This window comes from Ambystoma mexicanum, chromosome 7q (assembly GCF_040938575.1).
Source record: "Ambystoma mexicanum isolate Mex_15411 chromosome 7q, UKY_AmexF1_1, whole genome shotgun sequence".
NCBI lineage: Eukaryota > Metazoa > Chordata > Amphibia > Caudata > Ambystomatidae > Ambystoma > Ambystoma mexicanum.
Window position 1 is genome coordinate 302,392,902 of NC_090941.1, and position 24,911 is coordinate 302,417,812.

At 49.0% G+C, this 24,911-nt stretch overlaps 1 protein-coding gene across 12 annotated transcripts in view; it reads left to right on the plus strand.

Annotated features, from left to right (window-relative positions):
• MYCBP2 (MYC binding protein 2) overlaps positions 1–24,911 on the plus strand; it is a 3,160,061-nt gene that overhangs the window by 1,630,152 nt on the left and 1,504,998 nt on the right. For 9 of the 12 annotated variants that reach the window (XM_069639721.1, XM_069639718.1, XM_069639716.1 and 6 more), the window contains one exon: positions 19,238–19,290. In XM_069639721.1, the coding sequence (XP_069495822.1) occupies positions 19,238–19,290 (53 nt within the window). The remainder of the gene's footprint in view (positions 1–19,237; positions 19,291–24,911) is intronic. The other 3 variants (XM_069639717.1, XM_069639724.1, XM_069639726.1) reach the window with 1 other exon arrangement.

Genomic DNA, 24,911 nt, shown 5'->3' on the forward strand with positions numbered 1-24,911 from the left:
GCTGATGCATGCAATAGGGTCTAAGTGAAGTATTGGGGATGCGCACAACATTATCGAGGAAGAAACTCCAATAAAACACATGCATAGGTTTCTGCCACTGTATTGTGACAGAATAAATAAACAATGGATAGAAACAAAGGAAGGGGGTGGGAGGTTGTCCTGCTTCTGGCCAGAGCAGGGCTCCTATAACAGAAACATGCTAGAAAAAATGTCCATCTTTGTAGCAGAAAAATATAAAGGGAACAAGTCCCAAAAAAATAAGAGATTTTAGATCTCTGGGAATTATTCAAGGATATGGAAGATCAGGAAGGTGAAAAAGAGATCCAATGTAAGGGGATATACCCCATAACACCTAAACCTGCAGTAGGGTATATAAACCCAGTCTATAGGCTTCCAGTTGTAGGGAGAGTCACTGTATAGGGAGACAAAGTTTAAAGTTGGGTACTACAGGTGCCTTGCATTAACACTTAAAACAAAACAATATGGGGGACCAGTTGGAAAAATAATATCAAATTTTAATAATAACGGAGAAATCAGCAAGTCTAAAACATCCAATTAAACAGATTGGTCCATGACAGTGCAAATAAAAAATCTTTCAATGTACAAACAACAAAATAGGAAATACGTTGCAGGCTTAAGTGGCTACTTTACAAAAATATTACCAAAGGAATATGACCACTGTGGGTACTCGTCTAGCAACAAAGTGTATAGTACACGTCCGCATATGGATCAATATGTCATATAGTATAATCCCTGTTTAAAGTCCAGAGATGTGTCTCGACATGTTTCTGTTCCTTAGGGCAGAGTGTGGAACATTCATCAGGAGGTAACATTCAACAGTATAGCCTATTTTACAAGAAATGATGGTACACAGATTCATTCGAGCCTAATAGTACCTGTGAGAGATAAAAACAACAATAAACATCCAAGATTTAGTTCATGACTCACTGTGTACTTGGATAGGTTCAAACAATGAACGAGGCAACAACAAAAGGGTGAAATTACCTATGGTGGTGCCAGTGGGGGCTCTCTACTTAGATTAGTAGGTGTAGGGAGGCGGCCATCGCGACCCTACAAAAAAATGGATGAAAATTGCGGTCAATAATACACAATCCAGCCTCCTAGCACATATAACATAACAGCAAATACCTAGAGTATGGCACCAGGGAGAGTATCAGTAAATGTAAGCAACTCTAAGGCAAACGAGTGGCCGATAGCAGTGTGTTACAACTCGATGTCTCGAGGGCGAAGAAAAGCATGGGATGACCGTGGAGGTGGGGATCTACAAAGCGTAGTAACCCTTGCAAGCAACTAGCCCGAACTAAGAAAGTACCAGAGGGGTAAATATGTGTAAGGTGAGAAATAGACTAGAAAAGTGTCATCGTGCATTTCCGCAATGGCCAGTGTCGGGAGCAAACAATGCAAAACACTTTACCTATGGCATCCATTGGTTTGCGAGCAGGAATGTATCTCCGCGGTCATTACTGAAAGAAGAGAGTCAAAAATAAAAATAAAATGGACAACATTACATAGTGCGTGTTGCCACTAAAAAGCCTTGTGAAACGGGGGGGAATTATAGTAAGAAGCGTTTGGCGAGTGTCTTACCCTGTGTGAAGAGGTGCACGGGATGCAGGTCTTGCGTGTGCTACTAGCCGAATGTGAGACGCTGCCACTGTTGACAGGTCGTCAAGGCGACCCATTTAGTCCTACTACTATGTCGATGATCCCGAAACACGATGCCGATTACGGCAGCGGAACGGCGGCCATTATGGTGTGAACTAAACTATACACTACCAAAAAGTAACGTAAGTGTCTGTCAAGAGGGGAATCTTCGGGCGCAATTAGCAAACAGAAAATGAATGTTAAAGGATTGTCTCACTTTAACATTCATTTTCTGTTTGTTAATTCTCTATAGATAAGGTCTGGTGTTCCCCCCTATATTCCACCAGAGTTCTTCGTGCAATAAGGGCTATTGCTCGCTTGCGCCCAAAGATTCCCCTCTTGACAGACACTTACGTTACTTTTTGGTAGTGTATAGTTTAGTTCACTCCATAATGGCCGCCGTTCCGCTGCCGTAATCGGCACCGTGTAATGACCGCGGAGATACATTCCTGCTCGCAAACCAATGGATGCCATAGGTAAAGTGTTTTGCATTGTTTGCTCCCGACACTGGCCATTGCGGAAATGCACGATGACACTTTTCTATTTCTCACCTTACACATATTTACCCCTCTGGTACTTTCTTAGTTTGGGCTAGTTGCTTGCAAGGGTTACTACGCTTTGTAGATCCCCACCTCCACGGTCATCCCATGCTTTTCTTCGCCCTCGAGACATCGAGTTGTAACACACTGCTATCGGCCAATCGTTTGCCTTAGAGTTGCTTACATTTACTGATACTCTCCCTGGTGCCATACTCTAGGTATTTGCTGTTATGTTATATGTGCTAGGAGGCTGGATTGTGTATTATTGACCGCAATTTTCATCCATTTTTTTGTAGGGTCGCGATGGCCGCCTCCCTACACCTACTAATCTAAGTAGAGAGCCCCCACTGGCACCACCATAGGTAATTTCACCCTTTTGTTGTTGCCTCGTTCATTGTTTGAACCTATCCAAGTACACAGTGAGTCATGAACTAAATCTTGGATGTTTATTGTTGTTTTTATCTCTCACAGGTACTATTAGGCTCGAATGAATCTGTGTACCATCATTTCTTGTAAAATAGGCTATACTGTTGAATTGTTACCTCCTGATGAATGTTCCACACTCTGCCCTAAGGAACAGAAACATGTCGAGACACATCTCTGGACTTTAAACAGGGATTATACTATATGACATATTGATCCATATGCGGACGGGTACTATACACTTTGTTGCTAGACGAGTACCCACAGTGGTCATATTCCTTTGGTAATATTTTTGTAAAGTAGCCACTTAAGCCTGCAACGTATTTCCTATTTTGTTGTTTGTACATTGAAAGATTTTTTATATGCACTGTCATGGACCAATCTGTTTAATTGGATGTTTTAGACTTGCTGATTTCTCCGTTATTATTAAAATTTGATATTTTTCCAACTGGTCCCCCATATTGTTTTGTTTTAAGTGTTAATGCAAGGCACCTGTAGTACCCAACTTTAAACTTTGTCTCCCTATACAGTGATTATTATCCTCCCGGATATAGACAAAGTATACACTGCTAATTTGGTATTAGTCAGTAGTGTTCCGGGTTTCCTCCTTTTGTAAGCAGTAGAGAGAGTGTGAACAGGATTATCAGAATTAGCAAATGGGGGTTGGGGGGGGGGGGAATCGAGAACTTTTGCACCTCCATGTAACCCATCTACAAGCGCTGGTATTCCCGTAGCATTGTTGTCCCCAGAGGGTCCACAAGTAGACCTAGACGAAGAGTTAAGAGCATTGCAGGAAAGGTTAGTCAGAAGAACCTGAAGTATCACCAGAAATAAGGGTACCAGTGCAGAAAATGGGGGATTGGAAGTCAGGAAATCTTTTGTTTAGGTTTAACCATGTGGTAACGAGAAATGTTTGTGTTGAAAAGGTTAATGGGCAGAGGGTATGGACGGTCCTGGGACAACAAGTAGAACATGCAAGGGAACATGGAGCAAGGGAAAATGGATGGGAAGATCAAGGTGGTAGAAATAATGAAGAGGCAGGGCAAGAAGGAGATCAAGGAGAGGAGGTGGCGAAAAACCCGTCCCTACAACAAGAAGCAGGGAGGAGGATAGACGAGATTTAATGATGTTAGCACAAGATCAGAAGAATACTACAAAAGGGCTAGAAAACAAAGTAGATATGCAGATGCCTCTTATACATAAAGGAGTAGGAAATGCAGTATGTGCCATTGCTTCAAATGGACTAAAATAATTTGATTAAAGCTCTCCCCCAGTTTATAGACGGAGCTAGGAAATGGATCTATGAATTTGAAAAACAAACAGCAGGGGTAGCCTTAGCACTAGGAGATTCTAAGAGTTTACTGTTCACCGTAGCTGGGGATCAGGCTGGGGACATATGGGCAAAGGATGGTTACTCTGGGATAAGTCTTGCAGATAATGAACATGATGGAGCAGCCTTGAATGAGGTAAGGGCAAAGGTATGTACCCATGAAGGATGTACCCAGATACCCCTGACCTACATTCTTTAATGGAGTGCACAATGGGTGATGATGAGGACCCCTGATCTCTGCGTCATACTGACCACAGCCAATGACTGCCCTCTACCTAAGCCCCGCCTCTGGCAGCCATCTTCAGATTCTTACCGCACGTTCAAGTATTGGGATCCTCGTGCTATTGCTCTCGAGCGTTAGTGCTTTTTTTTCACGTTTTTTCTCAGAAAAAATTCTCTTTTTTCGGTCAAAAGAGCCTCAAGCTCCACCGTTTCTTCATCCGATCAACGGGGACCCGTGTCGGATTCGTCTACGCCCCTCAAGGGTGAAGATTTCGTCGAGCCACGCTTTTGGAGGACTCCAGAAGTTTCTCACGCCCATCTCGGACATGGCCCAGGAGAAGGGAAGCTCGACGCCCGGAAAGCTGTTCAGGGTCTGCCCTGGATGCCAGCTTCAGAATGTCTTTAAGGAGGACGAACACTCCCTTTGCCTTTACTGCCTACATGAGGACAAGACGCACGTGGAGAAGGACTGTGCGTTTTGCGGCAATATGTCGGAGCGGACCATGAAGGACCGCCATCAATGTCTCGCCAACTGGCTGGAAGGAAAGAGCCCGTCAGGCGAGAAGAAGAAGTCCGAGCGGTCTTCTAAGACCTTTGAGGGCGCCCCGGCGACGGGGGTCCAACAGAAGGCCAAGCACCGCGAGTCCGCTGGCACCGGGAGCGCCGAACGGTCGGGCTCTACGGGCGCCAGAAAGGGCGCATCCTCCTCGGCGCCATCAACCACGAGCCAACGCTCTGGCTCTGGTAATAGGAAGGCCGAGCACCCGGCGAAGCTCCTGGAGAGACCCCGGTCAAGCTCGAAGGCCCCATCGGAGGGGGAGCAAGGCGGTGACCCTCCCCCCAAGGAGAAGGCGGTGAGCGCACCTAAGGTGGTGAAAGCCTTAATCCACCCGGCCAAGGCCTCTATCGAGACAGTCGCGGCGGCCCTGGCTCAGCCTGTGGAGGCTACACCAGTGGTGGCGACCTCGGGGCTCAGAGTCTCCCTGCCACCGCGGAGGGAGTCCTCTTTCATGCCCATCGACAGGACCCCTGTGAAACCTCCGACGGAGAAGAAAAAGGGGGGGCAGGAGGTCGTCGTGGATTCGGCCTCAACCTCTGAGGAGGAGCTGATCGAAGTCTTAAGCCACGGCATTGGCGTGGAAGAAGACCAGCCCGTCGGGAGGGACCCCGACGTAGGAGACGACGAGAATGTCGAGGGTGCCGACGGGGCTCCTGACCGCCCGTCGGACTCCCCTCAACCAGTGCCGCAAGACAACTTGGCGGCCATTTTGTTGGCTATACAGTCCTTATGCTCGGAGATAAGGACGAGACTGCCGTTACCACCAACGGAGGAACCGCTCCCGACGGGGGACCCGGAGCCAGGCCCTTCTGGGAGCCCTCCCCCTAAGAGAAGAAGGATTCATCCTCCACCTCCTTTTCAGCCATCGCGCCCTGTTCAGCCCTCCTTCCCGTCCACGACACGTGGGGATGATACGGGGACTGACACGGCCGCGACGGGTACAGACGACGAGGTTTACGACGAGGATCTCCCGTCGTCACCTCCCACCCGGGCTTCCCCGCCCGATGAGATTGGATCGTTTCACTCCATGATCGCCAGGGCATCCGAGCTTTTCCAGCTCTGCCCGGAAGAGAAGAAGGAAGGTTTCCTTTATCAACGGCGCGAGACCAAGAGGAAGACGGTCCTCGCTGTACCTCTACTAGACGATATTTGGGATGAGGGCCTCGCCCTCCTCAAGAACCCATCCACGACGCCGGCTAGAAGGGATCGGTACGAGAAGAAGTACCGGGTCCCGGACGCGGCCCCCTTGTGCCTTCGGGCACAGCCTACCCCGGACTTGGTTGTCTCCGCGGCGGCCAGGAAGAAAGCGGGGGGGGCGCGGCCTCTACGTCCACCTCCCCGCCGGACGGCGAGGGAAAGAAATTAGACACGATGGGACGCAGAGTCATCTCGTCGGCAGCGACGACGATTAAGGCGGCCAACGCCTTGGCTATCGTAGCCCGCTACGACAGGGAGTTGTGGTACAAACTGGCCCCCCTGCTGGACTTCCTACCAGACAAGAGGGCGGAAGCCCTAGAAATCTTGCAGGAAGGAGAGGTGGCGTTGGACCACGCCATTACGATTGCGACGGACATCGCTGACACTGGATTTCGCCAGTTGGGCAACGGCGTGTGCCTTAGGCGGCGTGGATGGCTCAAGGCTACTGACTTCCGTCAGGACATGCAGACCAGAGTCTTGGACATGCCGTTTGATGGAAACAACCTGTTTGGGAAAACAGTGGACGATTCCCTTCAAGCCATCAAGGCGGACACGGAGACGGCCCGGGCTCTTGGGGTTCTCCAGCAACGGCGGCCGCCCTTTCGGAGCGCCGGAGGCAAACAGGGTGCCTCCAAAGGTTCCAGCGGCAGATTTTCCACCTACCGTCAAGCGGCCCGTTCGTCGTCACAGGAAGCTTACAGGGGACGAGGCAAGTCAGGCGGACCCCGCCGTCGTCGCCAAGGAGGACAAGGCGGCAAAGCCTCGTCGAAGCAGGATTGAACCGGCCGTGGGGTCGGGCCCCCACCGAAGCACCCCGGTGGGAGGCCGGCTGGCGAGCTTCGTCAGCGTCTGGGAGTCCATCTCCACCGACCGTTGGGTGCTGGACGCCCTAGCTCAGGGTCACGCGCTCGAGTTTCTAAAGAGGTGCCCGCGCGTCCCCCCTGTGGCCAGGAAAGAACATCACGTCCCTCAACTTCTCTTGGAGGTAAAGGCGATGCTCAAGAAGGGCGCCATCGAGCTCGTCCCAAAGAGGCTTCGGGGCTCCGGAGTTTACTCAAGATACTTCCTCGTGAAGAAGACGACGGGAGGATGGCGTCCCATCCTGGACCTACGACGACTGAACAAATTCATCAAGGCACAGAAGTTCCGGATGGTCACCCTCCAACACGTCCTGGGGTCAACTGGAGGAGGGCGATTTCCTGTCGTCGTTGGATTTGGAGGATGCTTACTTCCATATTCCCATCCTAAAGGGACACCGAAAGTTTCTCAGGTTCGTGGTTCAAGGGCGTCACTACCAGTTCAGAGCCCTTGCCTTCGGATTGAGGTCGGCACCCAGGGTGTTCACCAAGTGCCTCGCACCGGTAGCGGCGCAGCTGCGCCGAGAGGGGATGCACGTCTACCCATACCTGGACGACTGGCTCATCCGAGCAAAGACGAAGGAGCTCGCCGTGGAGCACACGGCAAGGACCGTCCAACTACTCACGGACCTGGGATTCTCCATAAACTATGCCAAGTCCCACCTGGTGCCCGCGCAAGACGCACTGTTTCTGTGAGCGAAGCTCGACACAGTGTCGCTTCAGGCCTCTCCGTCGGAGGAAAGGACGAGGGCCACCTTGGGTAAGGTGCAGCGGATGCTGGTTGCGGACCCGGCCAGGGTGAGGTCCATCAAGTCCCTCCTCGGAATGATGTCTTCTTACATTTATCTCATCCGCCTGTGCAGGCTCCGGATGCACCCGTTGCAGGAGTTCCAGGACGCGCGCTGGATCCAGACGACGGGCAGCTTCGAGGAGAGGATCACACTCGACGAGAGTTTCCGACGAGCGATCCGGTGGTGGGGCACCCGCGCGCATCTGACAGCGGGCATGGACTTCCAGACCCCCGGCCACCAGGAGACAGTGACCACGGATGCCTCCCTGGAAGGGTGGGGAGCGCACACTGAAAATCTGCACGCGAGAGGCCTTTGGCTTCCGACGGAGAAGTCCCTCCATATCAACGTCCTGGAGCTCCGTGCAGTGTTTTGGGCCCTCAGGTCCTTTCTTCCGTCCCTCAAGGGCAAGGTGGTGAGGATCTTCACCGACAACACCACTACCATGTTATACATCAGGAAGCAGGGCGGTACCAGATCCCCTGCCCTGTGCAAGGAGGCGCAGGATCTGTGGCATTGGGCTGTCGCCCAAGGGATGTTTCTGGTGCCGTTTCATCTGGCAGGGATAAAAAACACCATCGCCGACTCGCTCAGCAGAGAGCTGCGCTCGTGCCCCGAGTGGGAACTACGACAGGATCTAGTGGACCGCCTCTTCCGACGGTGGGGCACACCCCAAATCGATCTGTTCGCGACGGCGACGAACTCCAAGTGCCGGAGGTTCGCCAGCAGGTTTCCCCAGCCGAGGAGTATGGGCGATGCTTTCTCGTTCCCCTGGGAGGGCCTGTTTCTATACGCGTTCCCTCCATTGCCATTGCTGATCCGGCTCATCAACCAGCTCAAGAGGTCACGGTGCAGGATGATCCTCGTCGCACCTGCATGGCCGAGGCAGATATGGTTCCCGGACCTTCTGGACTTGTCAGCGTCCCCGTCAATCAAGCTGCCAGTGGACGCGGATCTTCTCTCCAGGGAAGGAGGCGCCATCCTCCATCACGACCCGAAGTCGCTGAACTTGCAGGCCTGGCTCCTGCAGCGTTAGAGTTTGGAGGCTACGACATACCGGCCGACTGCAGAGAGGTTCTTGCAAAAGCCAGGGCGTCCTCAACTCTTAAATGCTACGGACACAAATGGAAGAGGTTCTCTGTCTGGTGCCACGCACCGAAGATTAACCCTCTACAGATTACGGCTCCTCAAGTACTGCCGTACCTGCTGACGCTGGCCAAGGCTGGACTGGCGCACGCTTCCATCAAGATTCATCTTGCTGCGATCTCCCGGTACACCAGAACCACGGGACGGACGTCTTTGTGGTCTCATCGTCTGGTGAAAGAATTCATGAAGGGACTGTTCAGATTGTTCCCGCCGGTGAAGGCCCCGGCCCCGGCGTGGGAGCTCAACGTGGTGCTGACCAAGTTCATGGGACCTCCGTTCGAGCCTCTGCACTCAGCTCCGATGAAATTCTTGTCGTGGAAAACAGCGTTTCTTGTGGCTATCACCTCCGCACGATGGGTGGGAGAGATCCAGGCCCTTTCCTGCAAGCCCCCATACTTGACTTTTCACGACACGAGGGTAGTGCTCAGGACGCACCCCTCCTTCATGCCCAAGGTGCCGTCGGACTTCCACCTCAACGAACCCTTGGTGTTGCCTGTTTTCTTCCCGTCGCCGGCTGAAAGGACTTTGCACTCGCTGGATGTGGCTAGAGCGCTGAAGTTCTACGTGGACCGCACGAAGAGTTTTCGGAAGATGTCACAACTTTTTGTGAACTTTGGACCTGTCAATCAGGGGAAGGCTCTCTCGAAGGCTTCCATTTCCAGATGGCTCTCCGGCTGTATCATGTACTGTCATAGGTTGGCAAACCGACCGCTGCCTGGCCGTCCGAGAGCCCATTCCACCAGAGCGATCGCAGCTACCACGGCGTTCCTATCTGATGTGCCCTTGCTGGACATCTGCAGGGCTGCTACGTGGAGGTCGACGCACACCTTCACGAAATTCTACTGCGTCGATCAGGATTCCAGGGAGGAGTCCAGGGTCGGCCAAGCAGTGCTGCGCAACCTGTTCGCCTAAGGTGAGCCCGGTGAGGAGGTAAGAATTGCTTAATGTTGAGTTTTGGATGTAATGCTTAATGTTGAGCCTTTGTCACCTCCCGTGGTTGTGCATGTGTGTACTGCTATGTATTCTTTCATTCATGAGCATGTGAATCCATGCCAGACCCCATGCTGGAGAAGGAACAAGTTACTTACCTGTAACTGTTGTTCTCCAGCATGGGTCTGGCATGGATTCACATGCGAACCCTCCCGCCTACCCCTCTGCGGCTCTTCACTTGGTCATACTGCCACTTCACGTGCTACCAAATCTGAAGATGGCTGCCAGAGGCGAGGCTTAGGAAGATGGCAGTCATTGGCTGTGGTCAGTATGACGCAGACATCAGTGATTGGTTACTACTACGAAAGACAGATCAGAAACAAAACTGATACTGATTTTTCTTTACCGAGGATTCCCAGTCTGACGGGGAATATTCATGAGCATGTGAATCCATGCCAGACCCATGCTGGAGAACAACAGTTACAGGTAAGTAACTTGTTCCTTCTCTTGCGACACACCACTGCTGCTGTCCTTTTTGCTTCATTTAACCCATCAAGGGCTGCAGGTTGCAACAACAAAGGGTTATTCGTCAGCGTTGTCTATTTTTAAGCATTCGTGTTAGGCAGAATTCCGTGCAGTTCCCTCAGGGACCACTACACAAGATTAGGGCTACAGGTGAAAGCAATAAATCCCCTTTGATATCAGTCTGTACCACAAAGATTTAGTTGGTAGCTGTGGCTAAGCAGTCAGACTTATCTCAAGAGGGAGATGAGCAGTATTCAGGGTTTACACATTAGGCATACCAGGCTATGGAACAAGGAAACAATGACCACAACTTTGTACTTAAAAAGTAAATATATATTGATTTTATACACCTCTAATCAAACGCATGTATCACAATTATCAAGTAAGTTAAATTAAATTACGAACAGATGTACACAACTGCCTATTCAATTGTAGATAAGTTTGCGGTAGAATGAAAACTGAGCAAAACAGCACAGTGAAAACCAACTACAAATGGCACTCTATCAATTTAACGAAAGGGAGGGAAAGCACAAGTTAAACAAAAATATCTTCAGACACCCCCTAGCAACACTTCCCTGAAGTTTTGTGAACAAATAATGCACAGTAATACTTTAGCAATAAGATAAGTAAATGAAAACTGAGCAAAATGGCACTCCACAAATTAAAACAGTAGGAAGGAAGAGGTGTTTAGAAGATTTAGATGCATCAACACATTTCTCATTGAGAATCAATCTAGTGAGAGCAGATCTAACAAATCAGCCAGAGTCAATAGGCCTGGGCCAGAGTCAGTGGTACAGGACCAAGAGAAAGCGCGGGCAACCCAACGAGTAGCTAAAGGATTTAAAACACCTTTTTGGCTACCACGGGAAAAGGGTGAAGAAGTGGCTCCTGCGGTGGTGGTTGTTCCTGGTAGTTCCTGCAGTTCGAGGGGTCCAGCAGAGGAAGAGGGGCTCTCGACGTGGAGGAAGGTTCGAGTCACTGCACTACCCAGGGATGAAACCATCCGCGGTGCAGCCAAACGAAGTTTAAAAGGTACACTCCTTTTAATCTCGATCCGGGTCGATAGCTGTCTGGCTATTTCGGTCTCTAAGTGCTGAGCACTGTCGATTCGACCAAGGCAGGTCCGAGGATGCGATGGGTGAACTGGTTGTGCCCACAAGCTCAAGGGAAGAAGGCTCTTTCGATGAAGATCTCCTCTCATCGTGTGGAAGAAAAGTGGTGAGATGATCCGGCAGGGCTTCACTGGTGGTGTAGATGCTGAAGATGTCTGTGGCTTCTCTCCCCTTCGGTTCCGTAGTTCCAGTGGCGATGTCTTGCTCTTCCAGTCCTCAGGACCCTGCTTTTATGCAGAAAGAGACCCATTCACACAGCCTAGCTGTCACTCACACAGTGGAGTGGTCTTCTTGGCGGGAGACCCGCCAGCTTAGCAGGTTAGAGTGCGACCTGAGTTGCTGCGGCAACTCTGTCCAGGGGTCCTAGACCCCTCTCCCACAACAGACCCACCCCAGACTCAATGGCGCTGAAAGGAGGGCTTCTTGGCTAAAAGGACGAACAAAGGATCCCCGACCTGGGTTAGGAGTTTAGAGAAAGACACGAGAAAGAATTTATATTAAAGTTCTGGCAAATAAAACGTACCGGAGTAAAGTTAATAATAAAATAACCCGGCGGTATGTTAGAGGCTGTCAGTAAAAGTGGTAGCCTCGAACAATGGGAAAATCCCGTAGAAAAATATTTGCGGTCGAATATTTACGGTAGTAACCACTGCCACCAGCCAGAAACTTTAGAGAGAGGGACTTTAAGGTACCCCCTCGGAAATGAACCCAAGGGAAAAACGATTAACCCTTTCCAGTACCCCCATAGTAAGATGGTTTGGACTGGTTAAATTCATAAGATTTGACTAGAAAAGTCAATGGGGACTTTACATGCCCTGGGAGACAGTAGTCAGTCCCAGGGTATGGAGTCTATGTTTGGGGGTCGCTACGACACCCCTGTGTCACTGCACTGAGGGTGCTGTGTAACACATGTGAATAAAGATAGTTCCTATGGGTGAGAGAATAGATCCCATAGGCATTAAACACAAAAATAGCCTAGAACACACTTAGCAAAAATGCCTAAGGGTGGGAAAAAGAGTCTCACTCTTAGCAGGTAAAATGAAACAAACCCTTCAAATCCAGCAAAGCTGCTGGGGGACTCTATACGTAAGGGAAATTAGCCATAGAATGAGAATTCTCCCTAACAGTTCGCCAGAGCAGGAATCGTATTTTAAGGGCCCTATCGTGATCCAGTTTATAATGCGGTTAACTCATGTGTTATTCCTCCTGTTCCGTTCATTGTACCGGTCTGGGATCTAAATCTGGTTCTAAAAATGTTTGTGGGAGCTCCATTTGAGTGAGTCCATTCATGTCCTTTAAGGATGATGATCCTTAAAACTGTTGTTTTAACGGCTATCACCTCGGCTTGTTGAGTTGGTGAGTTACAATCCTTACCTTGTAATCCTATGTTTACCACCTTTTACAAGAAAAAGATTGAGTTGAGGGACTGTCCTTCCTTTCTTACGAAGTTGGTCTCTGAATTTCGTTTGACAAAGAAGATTGTGCTGCCTACTTATATCCATCTACGTATCCTTCTAAAGAGGAGGAAAGGCTTCATCGCCTAGGTCCAAAAAGGGTTTTCAGTTTTCACATCAATAGACTAGTAAAACTCAGGACGATCAGCTTTTTGTGGGATTTGCTGGTCACAAGCTGGTCACAAGCTGGTTCAAGCTGTAGTCAAGCAAACATTAACCCGTTGGATTATTTTATGCATTTCTGAATGCTCCAACTTGGTGGGCAAATATGTCCATACCGGCTTGCAAGCTCATTTTACCAGAGGTGTGGCTGTTTCTTCGGCTTTGCAACGGGGTGGGGGGGACAAGCAGCAACTTGGTCTTCTCTTCATTCCTTCAGAAAGCATCATTGCCTGGACTCTACGTTGGGTCAGGAAGCTACGTTTGGGAAACTCTTTTGCACAGCGTTAATGAAAAGTACATTTTCTGTTCCCACCTCCTACAACACACAGCGTTGGGAGTCTATCAAAGATGAGGAATACGTTGGAGGAGACAATCCATTCGAAGAACAAATTACTTACCCCTGGTAATGTTGTTTCGACTGGATGTTCCTCCAACATATTCCTCATCGCCCTCCCAACCTGCTCCTCAACCTCTGGGAGAATTTCTATGTTTTATGCCTTCCTCTCTTCCAACGTTGGGTCATCTTGTAGCCTTAGAGATATCTGTGCAAACGAAAGGGGGAAAACTAAGTACTGAAATAACCAGCGCCGTGCATGCTCTATATATACCGACAACGTCATACTCGAGAGCGGACAGAGACCACCGAGGGACATGCGATCGATGACGCACGACACATGACACCCTCTACTGTGAAGACATTTCTGAAGCAGCTGATGCTGGATGGGGAACATATCAAAGATGAGGGATACATGGAGGAACATCCAGTCAAATGAACATTACCAGGGGTAAGTAATGTGTTCTTCTCTAACTTCTGAAGTCATATGACTCCCTGCAAAGGTTTCTTCTAGGGATGTGTGACTTTTAAAGGCAGTAGGCATGCTCACCTTAGCAGGCAAGGACTTTTCTAGTGTAAGGGGCCTTATTGTATAGGCAGGGTAATAGTGTTTCATTGCTTTCCTAATACTTTGCTGCATTTGTCATGCTTTTTCAAATAAGATTTTGAAAGACAGTCATAGAAGGCTGGCGTCCTAGCTAGAGGAGGCTGTGGCTTTGTACTCTGCATTGATGAAGAGCCATGCTTCACTTCATGATCGCAGATCCCAAGAGCATACTTCCTCTTTGAAGAGGTCGAGATCCCACAAGAAGTCTTCTTGTGGGGAAAAGGGTGAGGGAAGGTGATTCCGCCCATGCTCTTTCTGCCCCAGGGCAGCCCGCCACACACATCCTTGTACCACAAGCGGCCATATTCCTCATCAAAGGCAATGAAGACTGCATCGTCTACGAATCCGTCCATAGTGCCATCAACATCTACAGCGTTATTCACAGCACGCCATTCATCCACAAAGCAGTCCAAGCAACTGAAACAGTCAACGACCCCATCAACACCTTCCTCACTGACGACGGTCAAATTGCCCTAATCTGCATCATCCACATCCCCGCCTACACCTGCGTCAACCAATTCATTCGACGACAACGTTGTTGACGATGGTCTCTTTGATGTTGACCACCTGTTCAACAATTACACTGCTTCAGACACAGGCCATCCTATTCAAGGCAAACAATCATTTCCTGCTGCATTCTTGTCTCCTAAGAGACTCAAATAGCTGCTCTTAACATTGAAGCTCTATGTTCCTCTATCTTTACCTAGTGTTAAGATGAATTTCTAGAATCTGAAGTGGTGGACAGGTTTTAGGGGGCCACCCTAGTTGCAGTGAACAGATTCTCTGAGAGGTTAGCCAAAACCCAATCAAGTTGGCAATGGTGAGCAGTCAAGGCTATTCCCAGGAGAAGGGTGAGTGGTGCTCAGAGGCCCATCAATGAGTCAACACAATATAATACGCAATCATTCAATTTAGACAGGTAAGTATAACAATATTTATTCTAGGCCTTTTACACACACTGAAAAATGAAACTGACAGGCATCCTTTTGTTTGCGGTCACAGAAGCTTCTCTAGGACAAGATCCCTCGATGCTGGGGAACTGAGATTCTGAGGGAAGGCAACTTCTGGCACGAGCTGGTGATGACCAACGTCCCGGTTTCAAATGCCGGCGACGGTACTGGCGAGGTAGCGCATGTGAAAGCTGCCCGTCCACCAGGCTCAGGATGACTGGATCCTCAAAGGCATCGAAAATACTTGGTCACAGGGCTGAAGCATCGCTCAGAGATGTCGGCGATCAGGTAGTCCAGCGTGGCTTCACCGGGCCAAATGCAGGAAGGGATATCAGGCCTCTTCAGGAGTCTTCTTTGGATCTTCAATCTTCTCTTCTTCTACAAGGGATGTAGGCACAGGTCGTGCCGCAAATGAGTTGCATGAGGTGGCTGTGCAGGAGGCATGATGGAATGGTAGTCTTCCTCTTCTGAGAAAATCACTTTGGATTCTCAACTCTGTCAATCTCGTGTTCCAAAATGTCCCCTGGAAGCACCTGTGATGAGCCAGATGCTAGGAAAGATTTCTCTTTTAGCAACTTTCCTTCTATAATATCTCACGTCCAACTTTCTTTTTGCTCTGTTTTTTTACCTTTTCTTACTTTTTGGTTGGGAGTAAAGCCTTCAGCTTCACTTCCCCTGCCCTCTGCTCATTTGTCATGGGGAAACTGGTCAGTACTGGGAAACAGTTTCCCTTTTACCTTTTGTGACTTTTTAACATTGCACACTGTATCTTTCAATGCACTGCAATAGGGATATTTTTGTATCACCTTTGCATTTTAAACTTGGGATTTTGGGTACTTTTATATGTGCCTAAAGAAAAGCTGGTGGCAGGAGATATATTTTTACCATCTCGTTTATACAAGAGAATAACGAGCTAGATACCTGTACGTTGTATATCCTGGAGAGTCCGCCATCCACATGCAAATAGAATGTTAAGTCTCTGAGCTCGTCATTAAAAATCCTTGTTATCTACCACTCCCAATTCCCACAGTAGCTGGGCGAAGACAATTGCTTAGTGGGTGGCAATGTCGGGATTGGGTAATAAGTTGAGGTCACCCCTATTAATACTTCCCCCTCTGCGAATTCCAACGCTTTCGGTATGAGCATCAGTAGGTACTCTGCCTGTTCGCTATTAGGAGCATAAAGTGACATAATGGGGATCATGTAAGCCACCCCCCACCCCTAGTAATCCATTGAGGAATACCTATTAGCCCTGGGGATCTCTCAAAACTTAAATCTCTGCAAGGGGTAGCACCTTTGTCAGCAATATCGCAACTCTTCTCTTCTTTCCCCTCCCGATGCAAGAAATGTCCTTGTGTATAGTTTATGCCTCAATGTATCTGCTTTCAACTGGTGCGTTTCTTGCAGGCACACTATGGCTGCAGACATGTCCCCCAACCTCTGTAATACTTATTTCCCCTTTACGGGGAAGTTTAGAGCCTGAACATTCCATGTGGCTAAGCAGATAACATCTGCATTTTGATCAGTGGTCATAGTTGACATTACACATATATATCCATCTGTAAACTGTGTATCCGGCACCTGGTTCCCCCGCATGGCTCATCACATCCTTTGCCTAAGGAATAACTGTGACTTTTTACACTAAACTTATTTTTTTCCCCCTCTCCCCCACCTCATTTTACGAACAAGCCAAACTTAGTATCTTAAACCAACATGAAGTGTTATACATTAGCAGACTTCCGCAAACGGAGGGAGACGAGGCCAGGGGCAAGCGTCACCCCCCCATCCCCACACCCCCAACAGGCTACATTCACAACCCCCAATAGAGTAAACATTCTGGGTATCCTCGGTACAGCAAAGGGAAGGCTCAGTAGCTGGTAGGCTGCCTGTCTGTCACTTTAGCAGCTCATTCCCCTTTCATTTCTTATCTGCTAGCTTTCTAGGTCTCCTACCTCTGCCCAACCAGACGAGGGAGCAGACAGAGCGAGTGCATGCTCCGCAACCACCTTTCTAGCAGAATGGTCCTCTTCCTTCCTCCTCCTCCAGCTGCATCAGTCGCTCACCTGCCTTCATAAATTTTATGGCCCATTTTTTTCCCATTGACTGCAAAGAGTAATGCTGTAGGAAACCCCCAATAATAGGTAATTTTCTTCTTTCTGAGCCATTTCGCAATTGGACACTGTCCTTCGTTTTATCAGTGTGGTCGAAGCAAGATCTTGATACAGCAAAATTGTCATCTCTAAAATGCATGAACGACGACTCCCTGGCAGCTTTTATTATCTGTTCCTTTAACGAGAAAAATGGGCTCTGGACAAAACATCCGGCGCTGTCTTGGCGAGGCCGGGCCCCAGGATGCGTGCGGTGCATGTGGTCCAAATCCACCTGTGCATCTTCTGAAGCTTAGAGCAAGTGGCAGAAGATAGCTTTCACCAGGAGCGTGAGGTTCCCCCTCCATGACGGAACCCAGGATTCCTCTGATAGGCACATTGTTCCTTCTGGAGGGGTTTTCTACATCTTCCTGTTTCTCTTCGGTCTTGCAGCACTCCATTCTCTGAGCCCATTACCCAATATTATACGCATGTTCCACATACTGTTGTCTCAATCTCGTTTACTTTGTTTTCCGCCTCGTCCATTCCCTTATCAAGTGCTGACAACTTTTGAGACAACTGTGCTGTACAAGTTTTCATTTCTTTAGTTCAGATAGCAGCATTTTGAGATTGATTTTGGTGGCAGCATGGGCATGGGACCCCTGGAAACATTTCTCCGCATAGACCATAGCCGCTGTCACCTCTGGTTTTCTGGGCCTGTCTGAAGATTGAAGCATGGAGTGAATATTGCTGCGTTTCCCTCTTTTTGGGGTTTTGGCCATGCTGCCAGGCACGGCTTTGTGGTGATACGCAGATTAATTCTGGCTGTTACTTCCACTCCAGGAGGCCTGTTGTGACACTGGAGCCAATGAGTACAGGCCCCTCCAATCCAGCACTCTTTGGACCTCTTCTGCACTTCTAGATACAACCTCTGCCAGGTTTGTGATCCTTTGCTGCCGGGTAACGCAGTGTGAGCACATCTTGGATTAGCTTCGGCCTCACCTGACCTTCACTTTATCTCTGTTCCTGCTGGAGATCGAGGGCATGATCTTGCCCCCTTGGTGCCCCAGAGCCTGCAGAGCACTCTTCCATTAATGCTGCATTGGTCTGCAGCTAAATGGAGGGTTTACCAGCCCCCAAGTCCCTCTTTGTCACAGAGGCACACACAGAGCCATCCAATGTTTTAATGTCTGGTTCTTTTTTTTTCCAGCCTATTGTAGCTCTGTTGGGTGCCTACCACCAGATAGCAGACGCCCAATATTGTAAAGGAGTGTGTTGCATTTTAAAACGATGTATTTACTGCTTTTGCACAGGAAGTAGGTATTTTAAGTGTTTTAATGTCTTGTCCCCTTTTTCTCTGCCCCGCCTCTTCTTTTTTCTATATGATGTGCGCTTATCCTTAGTGTACTTACATTTTGGTAAACGTGTGTAGAGCATGTGAATTAACATTTACTGTTTTTATAATACCATAGGTATTTTTATGCTGTGTTTTGTCGCAAAAATACTTTTTTACTGAAAGAGGTCTATAATAAATGTGCATCGTTTTTAGTATACCAGTGTGGTGCACTTTCTGTGGATAAATACGTGGACTAATTGTACCTTTGTGTCAGCCTATATCCTCATCCCAGAGTTAAGCCTGGATGCTCTCTCATGTTCACATTTTGAGAGGGATTTGGCTTCTGTTTTGGGCTCTGCCCCACCTTAAGCTGGTTGTACAGCTCTCACTTGAGGCCGGTGCAAAACAATGCTGCAACACCATGTAGCAGGTAATCTCTTACAACTAATTCCGGCAAACTTCTCTGGGCCTCTTCTTTGACTGCTCTATATTGTATAGATACAAATTATTTTGCAGCGTGTGCATTATACGTTGCAAATAAAATCATCTGTAAACTACTTTACCGTTTACTTGCCTGCACATAAAGATTTGTTTTAACTATTATAATGCGTGGGCATTAGCTTATAGAATGTTTTAAGTGTTTTACTGTACCTCTTGCTCTCCTATTAAAAGAATTATTTGCTACTCGCCCATGCTCAACACTAGAGGATTTGGGTGGAGTTGAGGGCAACACGGTTTCCTATTTCACAGAGGGCCTTACTCGCACCCCATCACAATATTGAGGATAAACTGCTGATTGTTCCCTTGATGTATTTTATTCCATAATACTTTGCCCCACAGTATTTTACAATTACATTTTTTTCAAATGTTTGTACCATGTCCGCCTCAAGATTTGTCACATGCAATAGTGTTTTTGTTTTGTTGGGTTTATTGTAATGATAGGCAAGGGCAGATGCATAATGCACAAAAGCTAAACTTCAAACAATGGATGCATCTCAATACTGTTTATTTGTACAGCAGGTAATGATCTTGATGAAGATCTGGAGATTGTGGAAGAGGCAGCTTTGCAGGTAAAAAACATACTTTAAGGTGTAATCTTTATTAAATAATCAGCAGTTCCATTGGTTAAAAAACAGTGATTGCAAAACTTTCCCACAGGGTTTCAGCTGACAACATGGGCGCCATTTTGGGCTGCATTAGATACCGTTATGAAACAGTGGGCTTTCAGACATGCTATTTGAGAACTATTTTTACTGCTTCAAATTGATTTTGCAACATTAATACTTTTATTTTTCTTGTTCATGATGGAACAATGCAATGCCTGAATTCTAGATAGAGCTGAGTGAAGCATTTCCTTTTAGATCCAACATTTGTTCTGTAATGAATAGCAAGTCTAAATCTATATTTGCCTGATATTTGTCACTGGATTAAACAAATTGTGAATATAAAAATATTGTAATTTACTCCATTTCCAGTGACAATTCAATTATTTAAGCAATGTTGTAAACCAAAGATAAAGGTTTTGTCTGAAAAGTATTATTGATCTTTACATGTTTAGTGGTGATGACCATGCAGCGGGCTTGATTTATTTTTTATTTGTTTTTTTTAAAACCATTTTATTGATTTTATTATAATCTAACAACATACAACCAAACCTTGCAGTACATGTCTTGACATTTCAGAATTTGCATATATCCTTCAGTGTCTACTGCTTACCCCTATGTCCTCCCCCCCACATTTGAGCCTACTTCACTTCGCTGTCGGCATCTTCTTCTTCCACAGGGGTTCCCTTTCCCATGTCCTCAAGAGTCCTGGTCGCTTGACCAATCCTGGGTGGGCCCATACAGTGTGGCCACTAGATGTTTCCATGCTGTCAGGGTTTCTATCTCTTCCTCCCTTCCTCCATTACCTGCTTCTTGACATACTGCTGTTTCAGCTTCGGTCAATTTCTGGAGGTCATTCCACCAGACTTCTATCCTAGGTCTGTTGCATGCCTTCCATCCCATGGCTATTCTGCGCTTGGCGAGTATGTATGCCAGGTCTTTTAATTTACTTACATGTTTTGATTTGCGTGGCCTAGGGAATCCCCCTACCAAGCATGCCCACACTAATTCGACATCTATCTTGATCCCTTTCTCCTCAAGGCGGTGGGCTACTTCTTCCCAGAACTTCCCAATTTCGGGATATGCCCAAAATATATGCGTCATCCCCACATTTTCCTCCCGGCATTTGGGGCATGTTTGTTCTGCGTTTTTAAATTTAGCTATCCTCTGGGGTGTCATATATGCCATGTGGGTTATGTATAGCTGTATTTGCTGTAGCCTAGCGTTCCTAGATACTTTCTTATGGTACAGTTGGGCCCGTTCCCACAACCCGTCACTCATGGGTATCCCAGCCTCTTCTTCCCAGTCAAGTCTCAGTTGTGCCACTTCCTTCCCCACTTTGGACATCAATAGCTCATATAGTCTGGATATCTCGTGCCCTCCTTCTGCTATATCATATATCGTTTCTATGGCGGCGTCAGGTTGCTCTTCTAGTGTTACTTCCGACCATGTATCTCTGATCCGCTTTACTAGTCTGTTATTGTCATGTCCACTACTCCTCATCCTGACAATCAGACCCCCTGGGCCGCAGAACGGTGTCTTATGGCCCCAAGGGCCTAGTCATACCCCCCAAGACTCTCTTGGAGTCAGTCCTGGCGCCTTTGGTGCCAGGCTCATATGGCAGAAAGGGGAGCTGGAGCTCTCAATGGCAGTGACACAACATGGATGCCCCCACATGGTTCAGTTCCAGAACTGAACCATGCAGTCTAGCATTTAGGGTGAGGTCTGGCCTGAAGGCACCTGGGATACCTGCAGGCTATATAAGCCACGGCCAAGCTGGAGAACACGCTTCGCGTTGCTCTGCTCTCGCAGCGTGACGTTCACCATGACCTGTCGGATCATCTTCAGTATTCCGGGCTGACACCTGCAAGAAGAAGAAGAGGAACATCCATTAATACTCTTACCTGTTAGCAAGCCAGCTCCTGTCATCCGCTCCTGTGTCCAGAACATCCAGCTTCTCTGCGAACGCTCGCTCTCTTCCGTGGAAGCCGCAACCTGGGGGATGAACAGAAAAGCAACATTAGTAAGCAGTTATTCTTCACATTTAAACAACCATCGGCAGTCTCATGCTTACCCGAGTTGAACTTGCTTCTGGTTCAAGGCCATTTCGGTCTTCTGTCTATCTGCAAGAGAAAAGGTCAGACTGATTAACACGCATAATTCCTCAGAGGCAATTCGAACAACATCTACTCACCGCTCTGCATCCTCTCAGCAGCTACCATCCGGAACATCACAGCGGCCTGCAAGAGATGGACAACACAGGTCAGCAAACAGCAAGAAAAGCACATAGCGCTGCGCTCCGCGCTTTCACTTACCATCTCGAGCACAGCCCCAGCCAGCACGGCTTCCTAAGAACTCCTTCCACATCGGAAAGAGGAGGAAAGACATTAACAGGGGCAATTGCAATTAAGGACAAGCTGTCAAAACAGCAGATTTACCTGAAGAAAGAGTCGCAGCAGGACTGAACTCACAGGGCCCGCACCAGTGAAGCAACTCGGTTGCGGCGCGCCCATTCACGACGCACCTCTGCATAGAACAGCAGGATGGAGAGCGCACCATATCGAAAACCAAGGCGAGGAAAACACTAAGGGGGTCGTTGGGTCCACAAGGGAGCTGGGCTCAAGGGAAAAGAGACTATAAGCTAAAATCAGTACTACTGTATTCCAGACTAGATCCTTGGCAGAACGAGAACCTGAGGGAGTGGGTCCAGGCCGGAAGCAGTCCAGCCAGATTGGGTGGCGTCCCTGTGGATACCAGGTGAGCGTTAGTTATATGTTATAAATTGCCCTTCATGTTACCCAGTTTCCTCCACCAATGTCCCGAATACCTTATTCGAGGGAATTGGTTCCTCCGACGTATTGCATATCTATGACAGGTAATCACCACAGCTGTGCTGTTCCGGAAAATTGTCTGCATCCTGCGTCGATGATGTCGATACGCTGTCCTCGAGGGCCTCCGTTGAGCCGACGTCACCGGATGTTATAAGTAGGACGCACGACGCCTGTAGCCTCAGTTGTTCAGTTTTTTCCGCGAAAGTGTTCGCTTCAGAGATCTCGGCACGCCTCGGTTCTTCTAAGTTATATATTCTTTCGGTTCTTCAAACCTGTTCGTTTATGAAGATATCATGTCATCGCCTTCTTCTACCCCGCGACCGGGTTTCAAGAAGTGTTTGGACTGCGGTTCCAAGATGTTGCTGACGGACCCGCACAACGCCTGCCTCTGGTGCCTCGGTGGGGACCACGCCACGGATGATTGTGACGATTTCCAGTCGTTAACATCGAAGGCCTTGCGGGAGCGGAAGAAGAAGCTTTCGGTCGGTAGGGTTTCCAAGCCCCGAATGTAAAAATCTGCGGGGCTTTCGACCGACGATTCGAGGGGCGACTCTCCGCGTCGTAGGCGTAAGTCCAGGGGGTCTCGGTCTGGGAGTGGTTCCCGCCATTCCTCTGCCTCTTTGAGGCATTTGCAGAAGCGCCGTCACCGGTCGCCTTCCCCGTCCTCGTCCGAGGACTCCGCCCGTCGGCGGGTTGCTTGTCCCAACAAGCACTCTACTCCTGCGGAATGGGATGCCTTTCGCACGGAGATGATGGCGATTTTTCAATCGCAGGGCTCCGTTCAGTCCGCGCCTTCGAAAGAAGCCGGCAGGGAACGTACTAGGGCCACTGCTCGCACGCCTTCGGGCTCGGTTGGTCGGCGCGATCATCGGGCGCCTTCGAGGTCCTGATCGGACAAGGTAGATCGCTCTAGTCATGCCCGCTCCAGGTCCCGGTCCTCGACGCCCTCAAGACCGTCGGAGCCTGTGAGGTCTTCAAAGAAGATGTCGACGCCATCGGCGCCATGTCAGTCGAGGGACTCTCCCGAGGCTCTGGCTCTGAGGAAGTCATCGACGCCATCGGTGGCGAGGCCGTCGAAGGACACGCTCGGGGCTCCGCCTTCGAGGCCTGACTCAAAGCCATTGGTGCCACGCTCGACGTCGATGATGCTTTATCGAAGGTATCCTGTGCTTCGGTGGAAACCCCGAGGAGGGCCCTGAAGAAGTTGGTGAGACCTATCTTTGAGCCTTTTTCTGTGCCCTGCTCCAGGGATTTATTCCAGCCTCTGCATTATATTTTTGAGGTGGAGGAAGGGTCTGAGGAAGGTTTGGTTCCGGATGAGGTTCCTGACGAGATATTGTCTGGTTATAGCTAGATTGAAGACTTGCGTCAGTCTTTGCACGACGCCAGTGGTCTTGATACCTCCCCGGAGGTTGAGTTTGGCAGGCCTGAGCCGGGTACGCATGCTGACTCTTCGTACAGGCGGCTGATGTCGAGGGTGACAGAGTACTTCGGGTGGTCTGCGCCACCAGTAGATTTTCTGTAGGATGACCTGACGGAGATCTTGGACCAAGGTCCACCAACTTACCCGGTACTGCCATTTCATATGGCCTTGCTTGTGGCAGCGGCTTGGACTGCTCCGGAGAGTCTCCCGGCAGTGGGTAAGTCGTTGCCGAAAAAGTACCGCCCAGCCAGTGGCGACCCCCGCTACTTGTCCATGAACTCTACTCCGGAGAGTTTGGTGGCGCAGACGGCTATGGCCCCAGCAAAACAGGCGTTGTACCCTACCATCCCTCCTGATGGGGACGACAAACGTTTTGACGGTTGGGCGAAGAAAGTCTTTTCTTCAGGGGGTATGGCTTCGAAGGCAGCCAACTCCGTGTGTGCCTTAGCACGTTTCACTCACACTCTGTGGAATTGTGTTTCATTGGCGGCTGAACATATTCCCGAAGGGGAGGAACAGGATGGCTTTCTTGCTCTGGTACAGGATGGCAAGGATGCCATTTGTGAATCAGTTCAGTCGGGTCTGGACGTGGCAGATTGTGTCAGCCGGTCCATGGCGGCAAGCACTGTGATGCGCAGGTTTGCGTGGTTGCGGAAGTCGGGGTTTGCTCCGGATGTACAAGCCCGGCTTCTCAACATGCCCTTTGATGGTGACCATCTTTTTGGCAGCAAGGTTGACGAGAGCCTTGAGAGGATGCAGACCTCCAAAGCTGCAGCGAAGTCGTTGAGCGCTGCAGTTCGCCAACCTCCGCCTTTTCGTACTAGGGAACAGCAATGGAGGGGAGGTTCCTTTCGATACTACTCTTCCTTTGGTAGATCGAGGGGAGCTGCAAGTCAAAAGGGCCAATGAAGGAGTACCAGAGGTGGAAAACAAGGTACTCGAGGTGCCAAGGCCGCTCGAGCAGTTGCCTCTTTGCCCTCAGGCACTGCCGCAGCCGCTTCAGCTCAGTCATGAGGCCATGTCCCATGGTTCGCTGGTTGGGGGAAGGCTGGCGCAGCATCTTGTAGAATGGCGTGCCATTACTTCAGATGTGTGGGTTCTGGAGATCATAGCCCACGGCTATTGTCTTCCTTTCCGGCAGAGGCCTCACGACAATTCACCAGGGAATCTCTCTTTGAAGAGTCCGGATCCGCTCCTTGCGCAGGAAAATCAAATCCCTGCTGGAGAAAGGCGCCATAGAACTGGTGCCTGTAGCGGAGAGGAATAAGGGATGGTATTCACCTTATTTTTTTATTTCAAAGAAAGACGGGGGATTGAGACCCATCATGGACTTG